Source organism: Cyclopterus lumpus, chromosome 19 (assembly GCF_009769545.1).
Source record: "Cyclopterus lumpus isolate fCycLum1 chromosome 19, fCycLum1.pri, whole genome shotgun sequence".
Classification (NCBI taxonomy): Eukaryota; Metazoa; Chordata; class Actinopteri; order Perciformes; family Cyclopteridae; genus Cyclopterus; species Cyclopterus lumpus.
This window is the reverse complement of record NC_046984.1, coordinates 13832181-13858250: the sequence shown is the minus strand read 5'-3', so window position 1 is coordinate 13858250 and position 26070 is coordinate 13832181. Positions and strand designations below refer to the sequence as shown.

At 41.1% G+C, this 26070-nt stretch overlaps 5 protein-coding genes across 5 annotated transcripts; 3 read left to right on the top strand and 2 right to left on the bottom strand.

Moving 5' to 3' along the window:
• The first annotated feature begins 22 nt into the window (after nucleotides 1-22).
• Nucleotides 23-5174, top strand: kcng3 (potassium voltage-gated channel, subfamily G, member 3). Its single transcript, XM_034558749.1, has 2 exons — nucleotides 23-1474; nucleotides 2967-5174. The coding sequence occupies exons 1-2, from the start codon at nucleotides 816-818 to the stop codon at nucleotides 3610-3612; spliced, it is 1305 nt and encodes a 434-aa protein (XP_034414640.1). The 5' UTR covers nucleotides 23-815; the 3' UTR covers nucleotides 3613-5174.
• Nucleotides 5175-7661: 2487 nt separating this feature from the next.
• Nucleotides 7662-10284, top strand: LOC117749222 (cytochrome c oxidase subunit 7A-related protein, mitochondrial). Its single transcript, XM_034559486.1, has 3 exons — nucleotides 7662-7815; nucleotides 9169-9303; nucleotides 9954-10284. The coding sequence occupies exons 1-3, from the start codon at nucleotides 7744-7746 to the stop codon at nucleotides 10092-10094; spliced, it is 348 nt and encodes a 115-aa protein (XP_034415377.1). The 5' UTR covers nucleotides 7662-7743; the 3' UTR covers nucleotides 10095-10284.
• Nucleotides 10285-15638: 5354 nt separating this feature from the next.
• On the bottom strand, nucleotides 15639-19013 carry pigf (phosphatidylinositol glycan anchor biosynthesis, class F). Its single transcript, XM_034559477.1, has 5 exons — nucleotides 18612-19013; nucleotides 17864-17955; nucleotides 17445-17561; nucleotides 17232-17340; nucleotides 15639-16164 (listed from the first exon to the last, which is right to left on the bottom strand). Exons 1-5 carry the CDS (start codon nucleotides 18837-18839, stop codon nucleotides 16051-16053), a joined length of 660 nt encoding a protein of 219 aa, XP_034415368.1. The 5' UTR covers nucleotides 18840-19013; the 3' UTR covers nucleotides 15639-16050.
• A 475-nt stretch (nucleotides 19014-19488) lies between these two features.
• Nucleotides 19489-22346, top strand: cript (cysteine-rich PDZ-binding protein). Its single transcript, XM_034559468.1, has 5 exons — nucleotides 19489-19625; nucleotides 19826-19891; nucleotides 20390-20444; nucleotides 20649-20752; nucleotides 21416-22346. Exons 1-5 carry the CDS (start codon nucleotides 19610-19612, stop codon nucleotides 21478-21480), a joined length of 306 nt encoding a protein of 101 aa, XP_034415359.1. The 5' UTR covers nucleotides 19489-19609; the 3' UTR covers nucleotides 21481-22346.
• A 752-nt stretch (nucleotides 22347-23098) lies between these two features.
• On the bottom strand, nucleotides 23099-25377 carry gch2 (GTP cyclohydrolase 2). The gene is made up of 6 exons (XM_034559467.1): nucleotides 24943-25377; nucleotides 24535-24644; nucleotides 24240-24295; nucleotides 23764-23795; nucleotides 23553-23637; nucleotides 23099-23322 (listed from the first exon to the last, which is right to left on the bottom strand). Exons 1-6 carry the CDS (start codon nucleotides 25178-25180, stop codon nucleotides 23193-23195), a joined length of 651 nt encoding a protein of 216 aa, XP_034415358.1. The 5' UTR covers nucleotides 25181-25377; the 3' UTR covers nucleotides 23099-23192.
• Nucleotides 25378-26070: the final 693 nt, after the last annotated feature.

Below are 26070 nucleotides of genomic sequence, written 5' to 3'. Positions count from 1 at the left end.
ACACACACACTCACTCACACACTCACTCACTCATACATACACATACACTCTTACCTTTATACATCATACTTATTGAAATATACAATGTGTGCGTAATTTCTGCCAAATGCAGCTATAGTTGTAATACACATGTATCAAGTCACTTTACTACTTACATACAACCAGGCTACTTAATAACTTCATATTATGAGTCAATATATAGGGACATGGAGACATGGGAGAAGTCATCAGATGTTCTTAACTACGTATACTAATATTTCAAGTTATTTATAGTCGTGCATAATACAGGGAAGCAGTTGTAGTAAATTATTGTTTTGGTTCTTGGGCTCCTTCCAACAGTGCTCATAAAAAGCAGAATACATTAGAGTAACAAATAAACACGTTAAGTTATAATCTAATTAGAACATCCAAAAAGCCCTTAAAGATTTAAACCAATGATTTAGTACATGTTTTTATCTTACCCACACAGTTATTTGTACTATTGTATATTTATGTATATTTTTGTCTCCAAAGCTTCGACTTTGGAGACAAATGTGTATGAAATTACGCTCTGTTTTGCTGTGTGTGTTTTTTCTCGTTGGTTACGTGCGCGCGCGCGCACGTGACATCATTGATGGGATTGGCTCGCCCCGGCTGGGGAGGAGAGACTCTTCTACAGGCTACAGAAAGAGAAGAGGAGTGAGGGACCGAGGGTATAGTTTCCATCAGCTCCGCGCAGGACCAGCTCCACGAACCACGCCCCGGGGGACAGGGGAGACTGTGGCCCCCCACAAGTGTCCAAACTCTTGTGATGGAACGGACAGTGGACTTGGAAGATGAGTTTTAGTTATAGGTTTCAGATTGACAAGATGAAGTTCGGGAAGAGCATCTGCGTACTCAACGTAGGGGGAACCCGGTACGCCTTCACCCGTGAGGTGATTAGGGATTTCCCTCTCCGGCGCGTCAGCCGTCTGCATGCTTGCGCAACGGAGAAAGAGGTTCTTGAACTGTGCGATGACTACGACCGGGACCGGAATGAGTTTTTCTTTGACCGCCACGCGCAGGCTTTCGTGTTCATCATGCTGTACGTGCGCTACGGTAAACTCCGCTTTGTTCCCGGAGTGTGTGAGCTGTCCTTCTACACGGAGATGCTCTACTGGGGACTGGAGAGCGTGCACTTAGACTCCTGCTGCCAGAAACGCCTGGACGACAGGATGTCCGAGATCGGACTGGACGATCTGTCCGAGGTTGACGTCGGAGCATCGGGGGATGAGTCCCAGAGCTCCGGTGAACCGTTGCAACGGACAGCGCTCACCAAGCGCGAACAATGGCTCGAGAAGATGCGCAAGACGTTCGAGGAGCCGAACTCCTCGCTTTTTGCACAGCTTTTGGCTTCAGTGTCTGTGATATTTGTGCTCGTTTCTATGATAATGCTGTGCGCGAGCACCCTGCCGGACTGGGATACAGCCAAGAGAAATATTGTGGAGGAACACAGGTAGGCGAAAGTCAGGGGTCAGTTAAGTTTAGAGGAATACAACATGGGGGGTCCCCCCTCATGTGGATGCGGCGAAATATGTATCATACAAGTGAGACTGTGCTCCATAACCCGATGCGTAAAAGTCAATAGTGACTTCATGCCATGAACTCAACAATATAAGGGACGCGTTTCTGTCACGATACACTCTCAAGCAAATAAATAAATACATTCACAGTCTCACTTGAGAATCTATAAGAGCACCAACATGCATTCAAGGCAGCTTTCAAACTCATTGCCCGTCCATTATTACCCAGAAGGTTGATGCATGTGTTGCTCTTTGAGCCATATGATAGTTATTTCTACAATGTAAGGGTAAAAAACAAACAAACAAAAAAAAACGTTATATTTAAACCACAAGAGAAAACAATCAGGCACTTCCTATGTAGTACATTGACACGTCATAGGTCAAAACAGCACAAGGACAAGTTGCAGGTAGCACACTAAACATTAAGACCCTCTCATGTCAGACGAGCTCACAGGGAAGCCAATTAACAAACAATCCATATTATCTACGGAAAATTGTAGTGTAACTTATTACACAGTACACCCTGTTGGCCTCTCCTCTTTTTACAATTAATTTGAATATCTTTATTGGCTTGGTAAGTGTACACTGCACGGTACACATGGAGAACAAACATTGTAATGAGTTGAAAGTAGAAGGTGCACTGGGGGATTATATATTAGGGCAAGCAAACAAAAATGAATTAAGCCACTTAACAGGGATCACCTGTCTTAGTTTAGCTTCTGGACAGTTATTTTGGCATTCAGTTCTTGGATGTAAGGTGAAAAGTGCACTTCTCTTTCAACATTATTTTTGCACAGCTTGTCCTCTTTAGTAAGCCCGAGGCAGCCTGCTCTATATATGGCTGGGTTATGTTCACTCAGGCAGGACATAGTTTTGGATCGGTCACAGTGGTTAGGTAATCACTAAGTGTATTTTACTCTCAGGGTCAACATTATTCCAATTTTGTTTCATGCCAGTAGATGATGCAATTCCCTCAGTTGCTCTATAATTTGGTTTTGTCTAATGCTGATGTAATCCTTAGGGTCTGCACTGTTTCATTGGCCTGACTGCTTCTATGTCAAATACAAGCACCACCTTACTTTAATTTGGTTTGATTGCCTCTGCTGTGCTAATCAATGTGGTAATGATGTGCCTGCGTGTGTCACAGTCTCTCTTCGAGGGGCTTGAAACCCTCCCTCTGTGCAGTTTCCAGTCTTCTCCTCCTCTCTTTGTTTACTTGTGTCAACCCTGAATTGCGTCAGATGTCTTCAGTATTTACCATCATTTCTATCACCACTGCTTCACTTCCTTCTTCCTCATATTAACTGATTTTCAAACAGTCTCATATCGTCTATATCTCTCTGTGGCTGCGCTCCCATTTCCTGTTTACAGCTCAGTAAACGGCTCAGGTCAGTTCTGTTCATTTCTCTGATCTTCTCTCCGCAGGATAGTGGAAGCCGTGTGTATTGGCTGGTTTACAGCAGAGTGCACCATGCGCTTTCTGGTGGCCAGAAGCAAGTGGGACTTCATCCGGCGGCCGCTGAACATCATCGATGTAATTGCCATCACCCCTTACTATGTCACCATGGCGATGGCCCAGGCAGGGATACCAGGTGCTGGGCTCGGGGTTGTTGGAGTGATACTGCGGGTACTGAGGATGATGCGCGTGTTCTGGCTCATGAAGCTGGCCAGACACTTCCTGGGCCTGCAGACACTGGGGCTCACGCTCACACGCTGCTACCGGGAGATGGTCATGCTGATGGTGTTTGTTTTCGTCGCCATGGCAATATACAGCGCTCTAGCCCAGCTGCTGGAGTACGGGTTGGACTTGGGAATGCAGAACCCGGATTACGCCAGCATCCCAGCAGCCGCCTGGTGGGTCATCATTTCCATGACGACAGTGGGGTATGGGGACGTGTACCCTGTGACAATTGGGGGACGGGTACTCGGGGGAATGTGTGTCGTGAGCGGCATTGTTCTCTTGGCGCTGCCGATCACGTTCATCTACCACAGTTTTGTACAGTGTTACCATGAACTCAAACTCCGCTCTGCCAGATACGCACGCAACCTGTCAGTGGAGATGCTGCAATGAGCATGTATTTATACCTCCATCAGAAAGAAGCTCAAGAAACCACTTGGACCTGCTGATCCCATTATCAAATAACAATCTACACGGATTCCTGCCTGAGCTGCACCTGATTTGAACTGGCTTGTCTAGTTCCTTCCTGTTGTGTTGATGATCTCGAATCATTGTCTTCAACCAGCATGGTCTGCATCCGTCTTCTTGGACCGAACACTTGGACCGAAGAATAGGAATAAATAATGATAAACACACATAGGCACAATCAATCCTGTTTTGACAGCGGCTGCTGTTTACACGGTATTCCCATGACTACAACATTGACAGAGACGTCTGCTTTTGTGTGTGTGTGTGTGTGTGTGTGTGTGTGTGTGTGTGTGTGTGTGTGTGCGTGCGTGTGCGTGTGTGCGTGCGCGTGTTTGTTTGTTTGTCTGGCCATCACTTTGTCTAAGCTTTGCACCCAGATGGTACAAGTTACACAAGATTGAAGTGTGACCTAGATGCATTCTGTTAAACCTATGAAATATAGGCAGATATTGAACAAGTGAGTGGGAAATGGGGATACAGAGGGGCTACACAGAGGGCTTTGTGTGTAGGAGGGGCTTAAGCCAAGGATAATGACATTTAGAGACAGGGCAAGAGCAAGGACTACAAGGTGGCAGACAAATAAAGGTGTGACAGATATGACAGCGCAGATGGAGCGTGAAACAGTGGATAAAAGACTCCTGGCACAAAAATGACAAAGAGATAACAGAATGTGGAGCAACTGCGAGCACAAAGAAGGAATAGACGGAGAGTGGGTTGCTTCTCTATTTGCAAGTGAATGTAAGGTATTTTGTATTTCTGTGTCTCCAAGGCAACCTCCATCCTCCAACATGTCAATCATAATAGTGGTTGATTTTGTGTTCACACAAATAGGCCACATCCACACACACCAATCCTGGCTGGCATTGTTGGTTTTGCAATGATTGGGAACATTACATCACAGGATTGAATATGCATTACAAAATATAGAAGAAAAAAAAAATGTACATGATGGTTCTGACATTCATGATTCAGACACGTTTCCACTGTTCGTGGTTTGCCAAGATGATGTGATTCTCTGAAGAGACACATGATCCAAACAAACAAGTCCACACCTCTCCCACACAACAGTCTTTCGCTGCATCTCCTCTTCCTCCTGTTGCCATCAACCATCCTCTTTTTAAACACACACACACTCACATGCACACACACGCACACACTCACGCTATCGCGCTCTTTTGTTGAAAACATTAAAGTCTGTTAATTAACTGTCGGTAAAGTCTAATCTGTTATTTCCTCCTTGTATGAGTTCAGTGTTTATTGTACAAAAAAACATATTTCACTATCGTTCTTGTTGTGTTATCAGTGTGCTTTTTAAGTCACAAAAATGAGAGTTAATCAATATTTTACCACCTTGCCTACAGCACAGTTTATAAAACTTATGTGGCATATAGCTTATAGCCCAGAGGATTCTGTCCAGGCCTGATTAAAACCATCATTCAAAACCTTTTCAGCAGTAGACTTGTGATTAATGTGATTAATGTATGAGCTTTTATAATAAAATCTCTCAGAGCAAAATGTCTTTGAATGTGTAATTGCTTATTTCTAGTCAAACTTTATCATAAAAATGGTGAAGTATAAGTGTTATCAGACTCCATCATCCGCTTCCACTTATTCCACCTCACAAAACCTTCTGATTTAACTGAGCTATAACGCCTCACAGGATACGACCCAGAGAGGTGACACATGAATACGGCATTTCTTTGGCAGATGGAGCTTGATAATTCAAAAGTCTCCATGTGATAACATAATATAACTCTGGCCTCCAGCAGGCAGTGGAACATAGCATTCAATGTGTGGAACACCTGAGCCCGTTGGCAAGGACATGCAGTGCAGTGCGCTCATCAGATTTACACTGTGGTGAAGACTGTGCCACGAGGTACAATGACTTAATCACTAACTGCTGCTGCTCTGTTCTCAGGGTTCAGACCTTTCAAGCATGTTGCACATCTGTCACTAAGCTTTAAAGGCTTGTGTTTCACTTATTTTAACAGCTCATTCAGTAAGCTATTAGGCCTGTATGCACCTGATGTAAGTACAAATTGAACCATGGGTGACAAATTAAAGGAAAAAACTAACATTAAGTGTAAATAAGGTGTTACTCCACCATAATCTATCAGAAAAGCTTCTGCTTTACATAGATTCTTGCGGTCTCTCCGGGGTTATATATTGGAGTATAGGCAGGTATAGAACTAGTAGTATGCACCTGGGTGGCCATATGTTTTTTTTTGTTTTGTTTACCAAAGCAGGAGAGGCATGCAGCAATAGGAGTTAATTTGTTCTTTTGTTTGTTTTCGTTTTGTTTTCTTAAAAATATCAATTGTTTTTTGATTTATCGGTCAAAGGACCACTACAATCGTCACCATCTTAGTAAAACATGCTTGCAAGCTAAAATGTGCAAATAAGAAGTTAAAACAGAGTACAGCTAAGGTTGATGGAAATGTAAAAAATGTGATTTATTTTGCAGGAATTTTGGTAAGAAACCAAATGTATACTTTGATCTGCTGGTGGTGCTTGAGGCAAAGTCAGAGGACCACCAACATCTGTAGGATTCATCCTTTGGGGAACAGGAATAACTGGACCAAATGTAATGGAAATCCACCCAATAGTTGTGAAAGAATTTCACCCAAAAAAAGAAATGTCAACCTCATGGTGCGCTGAAGGAAAAGTCAGGGGATCACCAAAGTCAGTAGGATTTATCATCTGGGGATCAGGATATTTGCACCAAATGTTATGGCAAGCTATCCATTAGATGTTGAAATATTTCAGTCTGGATAAAAGTGGTGAGCTGACGTTCATTCAATCTCTGAGGACATTCTGGACTTACATTTGAAAAACCTTTACTTAAAAAGCTCTTTACACAACAAAACATGCAGTGACTATAAGTGACCTCAGCCTTGGGGGGAGAGACGTGTGGACAAAGACGATCACAACACACAATATGTTTGGGCTGTCATGAGAGTGAGAAATCCCCTGCATTTCTTTCTTTGGAATGGTCCTTTAATCATACCTTATTTTCCTAATTGACACCTGACAAAGTGTGATTTGTGATTATAATATAATCTTAAAAACATCTAAGAGTTGTTCTAAAATCAAAGACAAGGCGGTAGAAGACGGTGCTCTATTACAACATTGTTATGATCATTATCAATCATTATCTATTTACATTAAGTAGTCGGACTCTTTCAAGGAATATTAAGTTCCCTAACAACACTTATTCTGGTTTGAAGAGCCCATGACTTAAATGCACTTCTGAAACCCAAACCTACATCCTTAAAATTATTTATCACTGCATAAAGTATAGCAGTGGTGGAAGAAGTACTAAAATATGTTTTATTTAAATAAAATCCGCAGCCATATACTAAAAGTGTAAAGATCCCTGTTACAAGAGGTTCTGCATTCAGAGTCTAACAAAAGGCTATTATCGCCATATACTGAAAATAATTCTACTTCCAATGCAGAATGGCCCATTTAATAAGGATATCTATAGTATTAACCTACTGAATTATAATCAAGATGCATTCATACATCACTTTCATGTTAGAGCTGGTAAAATAGGGCTAATTGTAATTACTTAATAGGAGTACTTCAGCCTAATCTCTAATCATATATCATAATGTAATAGTTTATTTAAAATGTGTATCAATCATCATTGCATTAAGTAGCCAACTAACGTTAAAGCTGTAAAATAAATATAGTGGAGTACAATATATGTATATAATACGTATACTTATAATGCATTTCAGTCTATGATTTGCATTCAAAATGTCGTGGAGGAGAAGTTATAAGCAGCATGAAATGTAGCGCCTCCAAATTGTTGTTAGGTGCACTCCCTGAGTACATTTACTTAGTTAAATGTGATTTACATAGGAGTATTTTTAGTGTAGTTTACAAAATATTTCCATTCCTCCTCCTCCAGCGCGCGCCTTGCATTTTAAACGGGCAGCGTCGGGCCAGCTGACTGTTACGTCACTTTCCCTCGACGGTCGCAACGGGAAGACCCTTTTACCGTGTGATTTTTCTTGTGGACGACTTCTTTTCCCGTCCTTCACCAGGAAAATGTACTACAAGTTCAGCGGTTTTACCCAAAAATTGACGGGGTCTGGCCCCGCGGCCGCCTACAGCCCTCAGGTGAGACAGGAACGCGTGGCAGCGAGAGACCGGGTCGGTCACCGCCGAGGATGACCTTCATGTCACGGTGGTGTGATCGTCGTAACGTCAGCTGAAGACCACACACTTTTAAAGATATTCAAAGATCTCCACCGCAGTCAACTAAATGCACAATCTGTCTATTGGAGAACCCAGACGCGGTGTGGTTTTTCTCGTCGTGTATTTCTTATGAGGTCTTATTTCACGGTAGTTTTAGCTTTTCAACGTTATCCGAAATTGTCTTCATCTGTAGTTGTTTTTTTCTAAACTAATTTAACGTTGTAAAACTTTGAGACGAACCATAAAGACCCAGTGCCCTGTTCTGACAAAATGTAATTCCCTGCTTTTATCACGACCTTATCGCAGAACCTTTTTATTTAACCTTTTATTTTGAAAGGTTATGGAGAGCCGGCTTTTGTGAGACTTAACCGCCAATTTAAATGGCCTTTTGAAAGCATCTGCCAGATGTGACCTTTCATTATCACTTCTCTGTTCTTTACACCACAGACTCCCGGTTGGTCTTCCATGATTGTGAATTAGGTGCTGCCTTCAAGCTCTCCTGTGTTTGGAAGTCACATAATCCAATTTTTACATTATTTTGGTTGGAAGGGGGAAAAAAAGAGCCTTTAGCATAAATATTGTCAAACATATTGTAAAACTTAAGTATTTGTATTTTACTCAAGTATTTCCCTTTCATGCTTTATTCAATTCAGTTTATTTTGTATAGCCCAATATGACATATTACAAATTTGCCTCAGAGGGCTTTACAATCTGTACACCTACGACACACAAAACTCCTCAAAAATAACCTTTTATACTTCCACTCGACTACATGTATGTGTCAGGTGGGACAGTTGGTCATGTGACCTCCACTCAATCTATCCTTCCACAGTCGTCTCACATTTGGCCGATTGATGGAGGCAGATATAGAAAGGATGTTAGTCTGTCAAAATGTGGAAAAAAAACCTTCACACTTCCACAAAAATACGTTTTGGTTTTAAAACTGAGCTTTTTTGTGTGTGTGGATCTAGCCTTAGTCACACCTTTTAACAAAACCTGTTTTCGGCAGCAGCAGTGAGTCTACAAAGAGTATATGCTGCTGTCTCAAACTCGACCCGAGTCTGAACACAAATACATTTTTTAAATTAATTTGTGGCGTACGCTTTCCATGGATATAATTATAACCAAATGCCTGTTGCGGTTAAATGTAAAAATAAATTGTAAAAAAATGTAAATGTAAAAAAAAATACAGAAAAGGGTGCTTTCGTGCATGTGTACTAATGACGTTGAATAGAATGACGCATTATTGTGACCGGTTCTTATTTTTTGGTTTAGGGGCTGAGGCCAGGCGTGCCCGCAGAGGCCCCAGCCATGGTGTTTGCCACACCCACCAAGATAGTGTCAGAGGCGGGGTCCACGGTGGAGTACATGGGAGCGAACAAGGTCCCTGAACTTCAGAGGCTATTCCAGGTAATGACAATATATAAATGTATACACGTACAACATAATATACTGAAATATAAGTCAGAATGAAGGTTTATGAGCAGCTAAAGTGGTTTCACTTCATCAGTGAAGGCCCTGAGGATTTGTCAGCTTCATGCGATGGCTGGTATTTATTTCACTCTGTGGTTAATGGCTCCCTCCTTCAGTTGGTCAAAGCAATCACTCCAAACAAATGGAAATCACACTAATGGCTGCTACCATTTTGTAACTGCAGGAACCTTTTTTTTGTTTTTTTTGTTAAAGCGACAGTACTTCGGACAGATCATTCCAGAGCAATTAACAGATAGGAGATAACCTTTTTATTTTAGATTTTTTACTTGCCTTTTTAAATAAGAAAAATACATGCACTCATAATAAATATATTCATGTTAGTTGTTACGGTCACAATCTTTGTAGAAAAAGCACACACGGACCATATGTAAGTGTAGTCTTATGAAGGAAAGAAAATGGTGCTCTGACCCAAACAATAAAATATCTTGAGTCCTATCTGAAACTGAAAATAGTCCACGATACTCTGCACTCTGTTACATCTTTTTATTATTGTATTATTTCATATTTCCCTTTTTTGGCCCCTGCTCCGACCCTTGCCTTCCCCTTCCCGTTTCATTCCCTCCCAGAAGTCAGACGGTATCCCCATTCATTTGAAGCGCGGCGTCCCCGACAGGCTACTGTACCGCACCACCATGGCGCTCACTATAGGAGGCGCTCTCTACTGTCTGGTGGCTCTTTACTTTGCGGCCCAGCCCAACAAAAAGTGAACAAAGCAAAACCCGGGATCTTTCTGTCATCGACCCAACATTCCCAGCCTCCGTCTGTCCTCGCCATGCCTCGCCTCTTGGGACTCAAATTGCTGTTATGACATCACACTCTACGATAACAATAACAACGTCTGTCTTCTTTGTAAATCAAATATCTAAGTTAATAAATATTATGGGGAAACAAAGCTAACACATGCTTAATTTTCCTTTTTGTCTTCAACATTATGTCAAACACTCACTGTCACAGAGGTGTTGCCAATAATCTGTCAGCTGCACGCAGGCTTCACGTATGAAAGAGTGATGGAGACACTCCTTCGGGAACATAGCTGCTGCTCACTTGACCTAATTATGGTCTCATACAGTATTTATACGAGTGGGCTTGGGTGTGATGTCACATGCGTCTGGGCGACTTCGGAGGGAGGTTGTTTCAGACGAGTTCGCAGCCTCACATCAAGCTGCTGAAACACTGATGATGGTCTGTCTCTGTGTTTTCTCTCCTACCTATGTTTTCTTTATTTGTATGTTTTGTAAGAATGGAGTTGAGGTCTAATGTATTCATTACATTTATTGTTTTACTTAAGTAAAGATTGCAAAAGTCAAGATAAGAAATTGTGATCTGAACCCATAGTAAAACATGAATTATTATGAATCTGAATCTGCAAAGTAACTTAATTTATCAAATAAATGTAGTGGAGTAAATAATACAACATTTGGTTCTTTACATATTGATCATTTTGTAGTCTTGGAGTTAAATGTCAGTTTTTAAAGCTTATTTCATTCATTCTCTGTCCAGTTTAAAGTATTTTAAAACCACACACCCTGTGTGCCATACGTCTATCCAGGATTTTGACAAGATATAATCTAGATAATAATATTTAATAAAACGGCAATCAACTTCTATACAGCAAACATTTTCATTCATTCTTAAGCAACCTGTTGCCAATATGAACCCCTTTTTTCTTTTTTCAATTTTGGATTCAAAAAAATATTTTTTTCAAGGTTATAATACTTTATCACCTGTTATAATGCAGTAAGCTGTTACACCTTCAATATCAAGACCAAACCCTACCAGCTACCTCATGTATTTGTATTGGTTTGTATTGATCGCACAGAGGAGAGGGGGAGGGGGGGGGGTCACATGATGCTCAGCGGCTGAATGCAAGAGGTGGCCTCTGCTGATTTGACTGATTGGTGCAGTCCTCGCGGTGAGGCCAACCACTTGTAGTCATCAAGTAACAGACGGCGTGCACATGCTGCATGGCACACTGTGCAGCGCAGTCATTGGGACACGGCAGTGGATGTAAACACCTTCAACTTCCGCACATTCAACTCGTGCTCATTGTCTCATTTCAAATCCAGTTTTCAACACAACATTTTCGTCACTGTCAAAATACGATCTAACTGCAGTGCAGATGGAGGGAATACAGCTGCTCTACTTGTATGCATAGTACACTTCAGATATGTTCTAAAGGCCCTAAAAACAGTTCAACGTGTAAAGATTTTAGAAAAAGAATCAAACTTAGATATCAAACTTACTAAAATGACACGCAAGAGGTTTTATTTATTAAGATTAGGCACATTAATTTGTCAGTATCCACTCCGGACCTCCCTTTGTCATGCCATCAATACTTCACACCCTGAGGAAAACCTTTATGATGGATAATTGATGATAGCGCTGATTTAAAAATGAATAATTTGACCTTCTGTGGGGAAGATAATGAGTACGGTTAATAAATAAAGACATCATTTGAGGAGTGTCTTCCTCCAAAACATCCTACGAAGCAAAGATGCCGGACACCATGTTTACATGGAGTTTCAGCTATGACCTAGTTCATAGGTGACACAAAGGGCTTTCCTTACTATCTAGATACTAACTTGTCATGTGATCTGAGCAAATGAGCACTCTTCAAACTGACAACGCTCGGCCCACAAAGCTGTGCATTCGAAGTGTGAAGTGTGAAAACGTGCTGAAGAAATAACGGTTGAGTAGTTGAACATACATACATATCCACAAAGCGGTGGACCTTGACCTGCTCGTTGCTTATTCCGCAACATTCACAAACTTCAACAAGGAGTGGGTTAATATCATTGATTGTTACCATGGAAACGTGTCTCAGGCACCAGGGATTGTATTATTATAAACAATAGCGCTAGAGAAAATGTCAGCGGATCGCCAAAAATGTTTACAATTTCTACCGTGTCATCTTTTTTCAATCCATCCAATATTTGTCAAGACATTTCAGTCGAAACCACAAATGTCAATCGGCGGATGGCACTTGATTTAAAAAAAAAAAAAAAGTCTAAGGATCACCAAAATCAGGAGGATTTAGTGGAAATCCCTCAAATAGATAGTTTTGTTTCAGTCTGGATCAAAGTGGTGGGCCTCACGACGTGCACACATGTACTTGTCATGAGATGACATAAAGTTTACTCGATAATAAACTTTGTACCTGCCTTTCATCAAGAAACCCTTCAAGATCCCCTTAAATCCACCCTCATGTCTTCCCCATCCCACTTGCGTCATGACAACCCACTTCAGTCACAATTAATCCTTTTGTTGTAGCTCCCTGACTGGAGACCCGATAGCTCTGCAATAACACTCCGGTTGTTAATAAAGCTGGGGGGTGGGGGGATGGAAGGGGACACACACACACACACACAGACACACACGCACACACACACACACACACACACACACACAGGAAACTGGGGGGAAAGGAGAGACAAAACACAGGAAGCAAGTGGGGTGTGAGGAGGGTGGTGGGTGAGTGGGAGGAGAAGGTTGTTATGTGGAGGATGGGTGTGACATGGCGAGAGATCAATTAAAAAACGCAATCCCTTTTTACAGCTATCAGCATTACCAGATGAGAATACGCCGAAACCGATGGCGTCTTGTGTCTATTCTGTTTGACCTTCCGGCTAAAATCGCTTCTTGAAATAAATTAATATGAAGTCAGTGTGTGTACAATTATGCCCTCTTATTCCAGCATATATTTATTTGTGGAAAAACGACACAATTATGTGGGAAAAGTGGTGACGTTTATGTGTTACTTTAGCTTATTAGCGTCAGATTTGTACGGCCCAGAATCTATTTTACAATTACAAGAGTGATAGATGTAAAGGTGTAGCATTTCTGGGATCTATTGGCAGAAATATTACATATTTTCATTAGTGTGATTAGTGTATAATCTGCTGAATCTAAGAATTACGTTGAGCCACATAGTGGTCTTCTCCACCAAGTCTTCCACACTGCCTGCCATGTTTCTACAGTAGACTTGCGTTGCTCCTAAAGTAGTGTTATTATGGGAAGGATGGCCTCTCAGTGAGGCTAACAGCATGATTACGATTCTGCGGCTCACGTCACCCCAGTCTTGGAAAAAGAGGTTTGAGCGGAGCGGTATTCAGTTTGAAATTTGCAATATCAATGCTATTTGCCTCCAAATCCTACACACTGTGCCTTTTTAAGCATAATATTTTGGGGGATTTTCTGACCTAAATTAAACATTAAAAATAGAAATAAGGATAAGGAACTACATGCACAGTGGACATGCAACATAATCCAACAATCTGGAAGAAAATCCTATATTTTGTGAACGTCAAAGGTCTGCAGTTTGTTCATAACTTTATATTTGACTACAACTTTAGGAGACCGTGAGGTATTATTAGGCTACTGCACCCAGACAGCAATGATGATTGGACAGAAAATGAGACTCTGGGACTGGACTGCATCAAGATGAGAGGCAAAGTTGAAAAAATGTCATTAATTATGTGTAAAAAAACAACTGAAACTGTATTTCTTCATGAAGGATATGGACGCAAAAACTAAATGACAAAGTGGAAGCACACAGATCACTTTGGTTTTCTAGATGTGGGAGATTTTGTTTTTGTATTACTTCTTTTTTGTCTTCATTTCACTTTCTTTTTTGGGTGGGCTCAGAATGAAACATGTGCTTTATTCCAATTTACCATAAAATGTTATGAATAAATAAAGAGCTTTCTCTATGTTTTATGTTAACCGTGGAGGCATGCACAACAACAAAAAGGTTTCTTCACAAATTCAAGATGGAAGTTAATTTGCAAAAAAAAAAAAAAAAATTGGATTCATGACAGCTGCAGAGCCAGGTGTTGATTCTTTGTGTTCCCTGCAGCCTGAGCAATATTTTTGCAGTCATTTGATTTAATCCTCCCCCTAATATTGATTATCCAGGTTTCATTTTAAGGGATACACCACAGAGAGCAGCTTAATTAAAAAAAAAATATCCCTCTGCAGAAACATTTCAGCTCTGCAAACAACAAAAGCGTGCCTACAGCAACAGCCTTGCAGGAAAGGCTCGGGGGAGAATCGGACTGGAGAGTGACAAATTACCTCTCCTCACAAAGCCGTGGCACAATAGCAAAGCCAGAACAAACAAGATTGAACGAGGAAGAGTATTTTGTGAAGCAGTAGCTTTTGTGTCGCAGTGAATGGCCTTCTCCTTGTGTCGCAGATGAAAAGCACCACAAGGAGAGTTGAGCACACCAATAAAGCAACTCCATACAGATGCATGTCCTCAAAATGAATGGAGAACGCGTATAAGGAACCGCTCGAGGGACAAAACACGAAGCACTCCAAAAATCACCAGATGTGACGTACTCAGTGTGAGGACACGCGCGTGCCGGTCGGAGGTGAAATCACTTCGATCACACCGTCTGCTCTCCGAGGGCCCTCTGGAGAAGGTGGTGGTGGGGGGGGGGAAGCTGGAGAACCGGGATAATGGACATAACAGCAGGAGTTCAGATGGAAAAAAGGTGTGCTGATTGGTGTCATAAATACATGGGCTATTTAAAAAGGCTTGACATTCTCTCTCTCGCCCTATATAGTTTTTGAAAATGCATTTTTTTATTCTCCCCTCTTTTCTCTTCCTCCTTATTCTTTCCCCGGCGACCTTATGTAAGAGCTCAGAAACAGAGTCAATGGACAGCTTTGCTCTGTGCAGAAACTGTCAACCAATCCCACTGCTCGTAATGAGTTGTAATGTATTACAAACATCTGCAAACTATAACGTAAACATCCCTCATTTAGTTTGACACGTTTTATTGTGGTTACCAGGCTGCGAGGGGAGAATAAGAGATGTGGGCGGCACGAAAGGAGGACAATTAATGTCCCTAAAATAAAAGTGAATCGATACGTGCCCTGAGGATGTGAAAGGCTGGAATGAGACCAAGAGAGGGAGCGAGAGGAGTGTTGAAATAGAGTTGGAGCAAGATTAATGGCTGTTTAAAAAAGAACAGTATTCATCAGTAAACAGCTTGGAGGTGCAGAACAGAACGGCTGTGTGTTTGTGTGTAAAAATAATTAAAGCAAATATATAGTCATTAATTTCCTAATCATTGGAATTGTGTGTTTTTATGCAAATAACCACTATGATGAAGTAAACCCCTTCTGTTTACTTGATGCAAAAGAAACCATCCATAAAGTCTGTGTGTGTGTGCGCGTGTTCGTAGAGTTTAAATAAGGAATTCAAGCCTTACACTCATTTGCAAAGTAATACACAGTAATCAATATTATGGTTAGGTCGTCATTTATTGGAAGACTCATGACGGAAAGTTAAACACAAAGTGTAAACTCGCCACACACACACACACACACACACACACAGTGATCCAACAGCACCACCTACAGGTTCGAGCATTCAATCACTCAAATGACCAATGAGAACATTTCTAACCTTTTATTTAAATAATTCCAGGAGAGAAGTATTGCTTCATTCATGTCAATAATCTTCAGAGAACATATTCAGCTTCCATGCGTACATCTTGCTCATACCGTCTTGTGTTATTACAAAACCCTCTTTCCTACAGGCAGTAAGAGGAGTGAATGCTCCCAATAAATAATCAGTACAAAGTTAAAGAAATACAGCAGGAATACGAGAAACACCCTTGTGGTCCCAAACACAGAAACACGGACGTCTCTCCATCACTTGCACTTGTACGTGAGCTGTTTGCGATGATAGTGGATCCACGCAGGAGCTGCAACAAGGCCGGTCAGGAAGCCGATGGTAGCGCCCAGACTGCAGGAAATAGGCCAAACCTACAAGAAGCGAGACAAGTGAGTCTAATCGTTGCACTGATGGATCGAGAGGAGCCGAGCTTTTAGAAAACGTCGTCCTTTTTCCCCCCTAGAAGCAGTTTTCCACTTGGAATGTTTTATTTAAAGAGGAATTTCTAAAAGGAAAAGAGCAGCAGTACAGCATTGTCATTTGGATTTACGCTCCAATTACCACGGTCTCATTTCGCTATGATCATTGTGCAGAGAACTCCCTTTGCAATTATAATTTGTTATCTTTTCCGATCAAAAAAATAAAAATAAAATCTAATTCACAAAATAAGGAGAGGGATTTAATGACTACCGCTTTGAATGATAATTTTAGACTTGGGGAGTTTTATTTAATACTGTTTGATGATAAAAGACAACAAGTTGGCTTTTTGATAAAAGAGGAAACTGTGCTGTATGCCAGAGGAGGTCAAACCATATGACTTGCAAAAGAAATATCGAAAAATACATCTGTAATTGTAAAAATTGAGATTTAGAAACAAAGAAACTGTCTACTAGGACAGTTGGTTTGTATCTTTTGAGAAGATAAAATACATAGTGATGGATTTACTGAGGTATGAATAGGCATAATGGTTTAGTAATTCATCAGCAAAACACTTAAATACATAATTTCAAAAAAAGAAATGCCCATGTAATGTAAATATGTCTTTGTGTCCATCCTTATCTGAATGAATATAGTTTCAATATCAAAATCAACTACTTTAAAATAAATGTGTTTTTTCAGATCTTGCATATTTGGAAAATATCAAAATCCTCTCGTGTAAACTATAATATCCTCTTTTCTAATATCTGTGCTTAAGAAAGTTATCAAATCACATTCCCTCTTAATTTCTGACACTCCACAGTTTTGTGAGTAAGTGATTCACGATAAAAATTGTGCGATTAAGAGTTTCATGAATCCAATACTCGTACGAGAAGACCTCACAAAAAAAAAGGGCTCTGGGATAAAAATTTCACAAATTGCTCTTGCATGACATCCAGTGTTAAGATGAAGATCTGACCGAATACATTTTATTTAGGAGAGGGTTTTATTGTGTGCTGACCTGCCACGGCCTGTCCCAGTCCAGAGGTATAGGAAAGGCTCCCACCCAGGCTCCTACCAATGTGCAGGCCACTGTAATCTGTAGACAGGTGTCCCACACAGACATCGCTCTGGAGACAGAGTCAAGCAACGACAAGTTAGTATATTCAATCTAGAGACTCAAGATAAGCACATGAAACACATTATCGAAGGAAAAAATTGATTTCAGGCTCACCCGTGTCGGCTGAATACTCGTATCCAGGCCTGGACGTTGGGGCCGAGGACACAGAGACACCTCAGTGTGGTTAAAGAGGTCAGCAGCACAGCGAGGGAGAATGTATCTAAGGCGGATCTGAAACACGTACAGGATGAGAAATTAGAGGCTCGCAGTATCGCTGACGGACGGGAGCGATTTAGTGACACAAACAGAACCTGTGTCGGTGCACCGGAGCAAAGAAAACCGGTATTTTCAGGAGTGAATAAAAACAGAGTTTAAAGCTTAATGCATTTAAAAATGCACAGTCTGAACGTGTGCAAATACTCAGTTAAAATGCAAACACTCACTTGTTTTTCAACCATTCGGTTCCGGGTGAGACATTTCTAGTTGCATTACCTACTTACACCTGTTTTACATGAGCATCAGCAGATACTCACTCAATCAGCGGAGCTCCATAGAGAACAACCACAGTGTGGAAGAAAAGGCACGACAGGAAGAAGTACAGGCAGGAACGAAACAACCTAGACAGCTGCAGACAGAAGTGGGCAAAAACGGTTGAGGGAATTAAATAATGGAAAAAAGACAAAGTCAAAGAGTAAAAGCTAGGGCCTTTGTTTTAATGGTATAAATGTTTCTTTGGCCTGAAAAGTTCATATCCAGCAGTCTCGGTTCTTGATAAGCAGGGCTTGTTCATATTATACACAATGCGCTGGGATTCTGACCTCTTGTTTTGTCTGTTTTATTCTATTTTAGCTTATTTGTACCTTCTACTTTTATCTTTTACATTAAACGTATGTGTCTTTTTTAGATTGCCTTGTGTATTTTTTAATGTATCTTTATGTTCTATGTTATACACTTTTAATTGTTGTTTAAAAAAGGTACCATACAAATACACGTGTGACCTTTAAGAGAAGGCCTGACCCCAAGAGGTTGGGAACTGGTAAACTACACAACTCAGCTGTATACAAGTAATAACAACTAAACATAAACCAGCTACTTGCACAATAATGTCAAAAATGACATGTAATGTAATAATGCATCGGCATTTACAATATAGATGAAATATATATGCTACAGCAGTCAGTACTTTTTGGTACATTTGACCATTAATACTTCAGTACTTGTCATGTCTCGGTAGTTTTACTTGAACACAACGGTCACAATGGAGAGAGTATGTCGGAGCACCTTGTATCCCACTGTGTGCTTCTTGGTGGGCGGTGTGATGCCGAGAAGCCAGAAGACCGCGACACTGACCCCGGTGACCGCCCCGGACACCGAGTAGAGCCACAGCATGTGAGTGCCGTACACCGAGAAGCCGCGCACGAGCGCCGCAGGTAGAACGGTCGCCATGAACACCGAGGCGGCGATAATGGCGTGAGTGGACGCCATGGCTCTGATTTCATGGTCCCACATGATGAAGAACGGAACTATCTCCGACAGGAGACGGAGACAAAAGACAGACTTCAAATTAAATACTTTTAAAATATTAATTTAGCCGTGGATGGACAGAGTGGGTTTAATCCATGGCTGAGTTTCTTAACCTGCACTTCCGTAAACATGGAGTATCTAAGACTTCCGCTTGGATTTCACAATAAAAGTCCAGTAGTATCGCTCGCAAAATGCAAGCTTGAAATAAAACAAAACGAGAATCATTTTAATTATAAGATTTGACACTATACAATTGAAATAGGTATACACATTACACAAGCTTTGTTGTTCATGCCGCCCAAGAGACAGTGGTATTTGTACTGATATTTATTATATCTTAATACGCAGCACTTAATGTTTAACTCTCAGCACCCTGCAAAAAAATACCCTTATAAACCCACTGGGTTTGATCAAATGTAACTTGTATAGGCTGTTCATGCCGGATCTTTGTGCATCTGGACGCCACTCGGGACCCCTTCTGCGCATGTCCTCAACCAAATACGCAGGGTGGTTCTTTCCATGAAGAGCAGTGGGATTTAGGGGGCGTGACGTTCTACTGAATTTCCTGTGATGGACGGCAGTATCAGCCAATGACATTTGAGATTGTCACAGTTTTGACTACTCAATCTGTTGCTAGTACGAAAGACGTAGAAACGACCGGAAATGTACAAACGTTGACCGAGCAAGCTAACAGTGAGCTAACATTTAGATTTGTTTTTGACCAACCGCATCGTTTTAAATCAAACAGAGTGACCATGGTTTGTGAAAAGTGTACGTATCGCCCTTTTATGATGCTGTCTATCTTTTAATCTAACCTATTGTTGTGCTTTTAGCGAAGGAGATCTTTTGAAAGCTAACTTGCTAGCTAACTGTTGTCATTGCTGTCCTCGTTGTTGTTTTGGTCTATGAACACCGACCCTGCACGTGAAACCTGCTATCTTCTCTACAAACTGTGTCGCTCGTTATTTCAGGTGAGAAGAAGCTTGGTAAAGTCATCACACCTGACACGTGGAAGGATGGAGCACGGAATACAACAGGTAAACAGAGCACACAGATTCAGTGAACATGTGTGTTTGTCTGCTACTGTGGCACCTGTTTTTCAATGCCTCTTCACTCTCTCTGATGTGATCAGCTTTATGCTTTAAGATACTTATTTATTCATGCAGGTGCACAATAAATACATTTTGTTACCCATTAAGCTCTCAAAAATATACTTAGAAATGTTGCACATAATATTGCAGCGAGTGTCTTTAATCTGTAAAACGTAATTACAGAAATAGACCTGCTTATGTTTTGTTTAATTGTTCAGATTTCCATAGGCTTTGCACACCCATTTAAATACAGCAACTTTGTGACGGGCATTGTAAAAGGTATGAGGGACAGTTCTTGGGCTGCCACTTATGCCATTAATTGGTGTGACATCTTCAAATAGCTTATATTATCCAACGAGTCCAGGACCCCAGACCTCGAGGTTGTTAACATCTGACTTCGATTATGGTGATTAATTGAGTTCCTTCTGCATTTTTCCTTTTCAGAGGGCGGTGGGCGTAAGCTAAATGAAAATAAGATCCTCACATCTAAGAAAGCCAGGTGAGTAGCTCGCTAAAGTCTGACTTCATCCTTTCTCTGTTTTTATTTCCAGGAAGTCACACAAAAGTATTTTTATTGACTCAATCTAATTGTTACACATCAACATTTATCATGGTAATTTTTTGCCTTCACCTCTGTCACTAGCATTGACACAACACGTATTGGTGCCTCTTTAGCTGTGTCTTAATTGCGTCTCCCTCTCAGGTTTGACCCGTACAGCAAGACAGGCTTTGCTACCTGCAGGATCTGCAAGAGCTCAGTTCATCAGTCTGGATCACATTACTGTCAGGGCTGTGCATACAAAAAAGGTATAAACTCACTCACACTGGACTTCATACTGAACAGAAATAACAAAGTTGGAGATTTCTGCACAGATTCTATGTGGCAAAATCCATTGTCTGGCCAAGGCTAGTGGAGCTTATCTATAGAAAGGACTTCATACAGCATTCTTCACTGAGAATAACTATTTAGAGTCTGAACACATCTGTACCAAACTGATCACTTTGAATGGTTGGGTCACCTAAATTGCACCCAAAAAAAGCCATGTGGTCTTGTATGTAGCTATGTAGAACGTTTCGGGTTTATTTGGCCAGGTTTTGACACTTACATTCTTCGAGTAAACACAAAACAGCTCTGAATGAATGCCAACGTCTGCTGGATTTGCTCAAATTATTGCCATTACAATTTAATAAACTAATGTTATTTCAATGTTGTATTTTCAGCTTGTTTACGCTATCCCCAACACATCTGTTTGTAGACTTACACAATGCAAGCAAGATTGACAACTGTAGCATACATTTAAAAATGGATCTCATAACTTCCTTTGCTTTGTAGTTAAGAAGCATAAGCCAGTAAATGGTCATTTCCATGCTGATAATACAATAAGTGTAGAGCCTGCTGATATTGTTTTTTCCTTGAAACTGATATTTGTTTCCATTGTATTTCTTTCTTTCCTCTTTTGTTGTCTCTAGGAATCTGTGCAATGTGTGGAAGGAAAGTTTTGGACACCAAGAACTACAAACAGACATCAGTGTGACAGCGTGACGATCAGTGAACAGTTCTACGAGTGAATAACCGATGTGAGATGGATGTTTATGTTTGTCATCGTTCCACAATGTCCTGCTCACCATACAGCTGTAGCTCTTTTGTGCTATTTTTCCCACCTTTGTGAACGAGAGAGATTAGTAGCTGGCTTTGCCCTCTTATTAGAGAATATCACATGATGCCACTTAAGTTATTACAGTGGCCGTACGCAGGGAAGCACCGTTGTATCCAAATACACCACCAGTCATCACCTGTTTCTCAAGTCCAGGCTTCTAGATTTGTTTGTATATTTTAAATTCAATACATAAGGCTTTGATTCTTTGCTGTTTATAAAAAGTTATTTTCTGTACGTAATATATCAAGTGTTGCATTTTTAAGTGAATTAAACCATTCAAGATGAAGAACACGTGACAGGATTATATTTTACCCCTGTCTGACGCCATAAAGGGTAACATTTTAACCTCTTACGCACAACATACTCATATTTCCCCTGTATGCCTGTAATAATTGGTTTTCTCTTATATAATCATATTTGGAAACTGCACGCTGTGCTGCCCGTGTCACCCCCCACCCATCCCTCCCTCCTCCATTGCTGTCGGAGATAAAAGTTACAGTTCACTCTGACGACAGACTCCTTTTGATATCTAAAGGCCTTGCTCTCCCTTAGACCTGCAGCCACATGTACACACACGTGTCTCATTATTGGTTTATGTTGTTGTACCACTGCAATAAAACAACATCAGTCTCTAGCTAATACATGTAATATACAGTAGGTAATATTGGGATGTAGCAAATAAGTCGGAATAACTTTCCAAAGGAAGTTATTTAAAATAAATGGTCTACTTTGATTACAAGTGACTTAAACTGGTTGTATAATTATGTGGATCCTCTAATGTGCTTGTTATATCGCTGCCCTTTGGCTCCTGTTGTTCTGTCTTGGCATTCAGGGACATCAGTATAACACCCCAGTTTATAGCTGTAACACAGCCATCCCTACAGCCCTCATGTTTAGTACATTTTATGTTCTCACTTACACACTCAAAATATATTAGTTTGTAGTATAACATTGAGAAAGCTGTGTTTTGTAATGTCATTAATGAAACAAACATAACACACTGACAGGTTTTCTTGACTATTATCACTTATGAACATACACAAAGTAAGGCCGACAACTTTCAATTTTTTTTGAAGTAATTTTATTTATTTTAACTGGTCATTGATAAAAGCAAAAATCTATTCAATCCATAACTTACTCTATTATTAATTATTAATATCTGTGGATTGTAAATACAATAAATACTTAGATAGTATAATAAAGCAAGGCAAGGCGGGAGAAATCCACTGCAAATGCACCAATGACATTCACATTTAAAAAAAGGCAAAATCTTCAGTTTTGACGTATGCCAACATCAGGTTTCATACTTAATAACAACAAAATTGCAATTTTAGACGTTAAATATAAAATATCTACCAAAGGCACCAAGAAAGGGAGTCTTATATTTCCAGTTAAGTTCACAGTGATGGGTTTCTGCTGCAGGACTAACACCTAACAGGCGTCACTGAGGTGCGCTCCATAAGTTGCTTGGATACTGCATCAAACGGCAGCTTTGTTTCCTGCTATTGGTTTGTATGTGTCAGATGCAGATCGACTGCTCCTCTGGAGCTTTGCGTGTGCCACAAAGGCCTTGGAGGGAATGACATTCGTTAGACGCTCTTGGACAGAGTCAGGAACTCCTCCCTGGTTTTGGGGTCCTCCAGGTAAACTCCCAACATGGTGCTCGTCACTGTGCGGCTGTTCATCTTCTGCACACCACGCATGACCATACACATGTGCCTGCAAACACACACATACACACACAAATGGCACATCAGATTTGCAGCTGCAGCTTTTTTGACGTGCTTTGAGGAAAGTTGTCAAAGGAATGCGGCGAATGTTGAAATGAGGGAATTTAAATGTATCGACAGTCCCATTATTGAACACTGGCCTTTTAAAATGTGCCCGTGTGGGCAGCTTTAAATTATACAAATGATGATCATGAAATTGAGTTGTGTGTGTGTACTTACGCTGCTTCAATTACCACAGCTACACCTTTTGGCTCCAGAGCCTCGGATATTCCCATGGCAATCTGCTTGGTTAGACGCTCCTGAACTGAAAGAGACAACACATTGGGGCATATGTGAACATGATGATGCCAGATTGCATTCAACTTCTTGTATAAACTAGGAGAAAAGGACTTGATTATTTGCATATCGGGTTATCTATTTGGACGCTTACCTTGAAGCCTCCGACTGAAGATCTCCACAATCCTGCAGACACCAGAGCACAAGCACATTGAAGAGAAAGGATTAACGATCAGGCATAATAGTGATTAATCGTTTGATCAACAGTCCCTGCACAGACCCAGAGTCATGCAAGAAAAAAAAAGAACAGTGACTCCTTTACTGTTATTCTGGGTTCACATGTTCAGAGATGGTGTGATATTTTAGGAAAGGGAGAAAGGAGACAGACAGAGAGGCTGTGATAATAACTGGCAATTCCCACAGGTCTGAAGGGATTTTCTCATGGCTCGAGAGCGGATAGAGTTCAGACTGTGAGTGTGCCTGATGAGGGGACTAGATGCTGGCCACTGGGCTTAGATTTAATCCTACAGGTCAATGAGCTGAAATAACAGAAGAACGCGTTCACCCGGCAACAACAGCAGACACACACATTTGCAGCGGGAGGGTATGATGTGTGTGTGTGTGCGTTACCTTGCCAGCTTGCTCAGTCCCACCACTTTTTTGTTGGGAATATATCCGATGTGAACCTGGAGAGACAGCAGGTGTCACATAATCAGTGTAAATAATGGTGAATGTTAGCAATTCAAATGCTCAATTTACAATCCTTAGATACACACTCGCAATCTAAAGAAGAATTTAAAAGATATTTGCTTTTTTATTATCAAATAAAATGCACATTTTATAATGTTTAGAAACACACACTAATTGATGATGATTTAATATTTGCTCTTGGCCTGCACACTTACGCCCACGCACGTTGCCTTACCTTGCCAAAAAAGGGGACCAGGTGATGTTCACACAGTGAAAACACATCTATGTTCTTCACGATCACCATCTCATCGTGGTCTTCATCAAATATGGCGTTGTTTAAGACGTCTGGGGGTTACAAACACACGTATGCACGCTCAAGGAAATATCATCTACTTTCAGCAAATGATTCACTTGATAACTGTTAGAAAAGAGTGAAAGGGAATCCAGAAGTCCCCTTTAAGAAATCACAAAATAATCTTCATTTTTGAAGAAGGAACAACTTTCTTTAACCTCTTCCTTTCTGCTGTAAACGTACTGTAGACTTATCCATTGACCAGCTATCCTGACACATTTGTGTGTGGTATAATTTCTATTAGGTGTGATTCAGTGCCTGTAGATCATACAGGTCTAAAGGTTGACTCACCCTCGATGTTCTCGTGGTAGCCCTTGGTCAGGAACTGCATGGCCTTGGCTGCGCGCAGCGGCGTGCGCAGCAGCCCCTGCCGGCTCGTGTCCTCCCCGAGCTCCCGCAGGATGCTGGTGTAGGCGGCCTCGAGCGCATGGCGCGACACCTCCTCGTCCTCTATGCGGGACGTCTCGTGCTTGCGGTTCACGGCGGACTTCTTGGTGTCGATGATGAGCTCGTTGAAGTGGCCGTTCATGTTGGAGCTTTTTGTGTAGTTTTTTATTCTTCTTTCCAGCTCTGGAAGAGGAGACGGGAGAGATGGCGACGAGTCCCGGAGCTGAGATACCGTGCAGGGTCTGGAGAGTTCGGCTGTATACTCTTGGTCCCGGTGCTCACCGCGTTTATAAAGCCTCGACCCGGTGCCTCGTGCACATCATTTGTTAAGTCGCCGCCTACGTCAAAACATGTCTGTTCGTCAGCAGGTTGAATGTCAGCCCCCTCCCAACCCGTGCAGCCGAGTTTATGTCCATCACTTGACACATAATGTCCGTCTCCGGTCATTCGTTCCGAGTCACTCCCTTAGCATAGAGAGGCTTCTCGGACTGCGGCTCTGGGCTTGACTTCCATGTGTGCGCGGCCATGCAGGTAGATACTCACCGCTGTTTTCAATGCAATGTGACAAACACATGATGCAACATAAGGAGACGAATGTTTTTCTTTGCACGACCAACAGTTCAAAACCCCAAAGATATTAAGCAACACCTACATTTTTGGAAAAGCCAGAAACAATATTTTCCTCCATAAATGAATTAAATCATGCCAGTATGTTAATCAGCCACTCTGTCTTGTTGTTGTTGTTGTTGTTGTAGTTGTTTTAGTTTTTGTTGCTCTCAATGTACAGCTAAATACAAAACAAGGTACATTATAAAGTACAACAATAAGTGAAGGAGATAAATAAATATATATACAAGTATATGTAAACAATATAAGAACTGTCTGTACGTCATGGTTATTTCTGAATCTAATGATCTCTCTTTCACAAGTGCAAAAGTTTGATGACAACATTTTAGTTTTGAAGACAGATTTGCAAACACAGTGCACCGACGTGAACGGGCATCTGTATGAACTACTGAGGGGCTTCAGGAA

Bases quoted from the DNA above. Each gene is read 5' to 3' on its own strand.
- kcng3 (XM_034558749.1), top strand. From the start codon at position 816: ATGAGTTTTAGTTATAGGTTTCAGATTGACAAGATGAAGTTCGGGAAG. The intron at 1,475-2,966 runs GTAGGCGAAAGT...TTCTCTCCGCAG, and splicing joins AATATTGTGGAGGAACACAG to GATAGTGGAAGCCGTGTGTA.
- LOC117749222 (XM_034559486.1), top strand. From the start codon at position 7,744: ATGTACTACAAGTTCAGCGGTTTTACCCAAAAATTGACGGGGTCTGGC. The intron at 7,816-9,168 runs GTGAGACAGGAA...TTTTTGGTTTAG, and splicing joins CGGCCGCCTACAGCCCTCAG to GGGCTGAGGCCAGGCGTGCC. The intron at 9,304-9,953 runs GTAATGACAATA...ATTCCCTCCCAG, and splicing joins AACTTCAGAGGCTATTCCAG to AAGTCAGACGGTATCCCCAT.
- pigf (XM_034559477.1), bottom strand. From the start codon at position 18,839: ATGTGGGACCATGAAATCAGAGCCATGGCGTCCACTCACGCCATTATC. The intron at 17,562-17,863 runs GTGAGTATCTGC...TACGTGTTTCAG, and splicing joins TATGGAGCTCCGCTGATTGA to ATCCGCCTTAGATACATTCT. The intron at 17,341-17,444 runs GTGAGCCTGAAA...CTCTGTCTCCAG, and splicing joins CGAGTATTCAGCCGACACGG to AGCGATGTCTGTGTGGGACA.
- cript (XM_034559468.1), top strand. The intron at 19,892-20,389 runs GTAAACAGAGCA...TTTCCTTTTCAG, and splicing joins TGGAGCACGGAATACAACAG to AGGGCGGTGGGCGTAAGCTA. The intron at 20,445-20,648 runs GTGAGTAGCTCG...TCTCCCTCTCAG, and splicing joins CTCACATCTAAGAAAGCCAG to GTTTGACCCGTACAGCAAGA.
- gch2 (XM_034559467.1), bottom strand. From the start codon at position 25,180: ATGAACGGCCACTTCAACGAGCTCATCATCGACACCAAGAAGTCCGCC. The intron at 23,638-23,763 runs GTAAGCGTCCAA...TGTCTCTTTCAG, and splicing joins CTTCAGTCGGAGGCTTCAAG to TTCAGGAGCGTCTAACCAAG. The intron at 23,323-23,552 runs GTAAGTACACAC...GTGTGTTTGCAG, and splicing joins GCTGTGGTAATTGAAGCAGC to GCACATGTGTATGGTCATGC.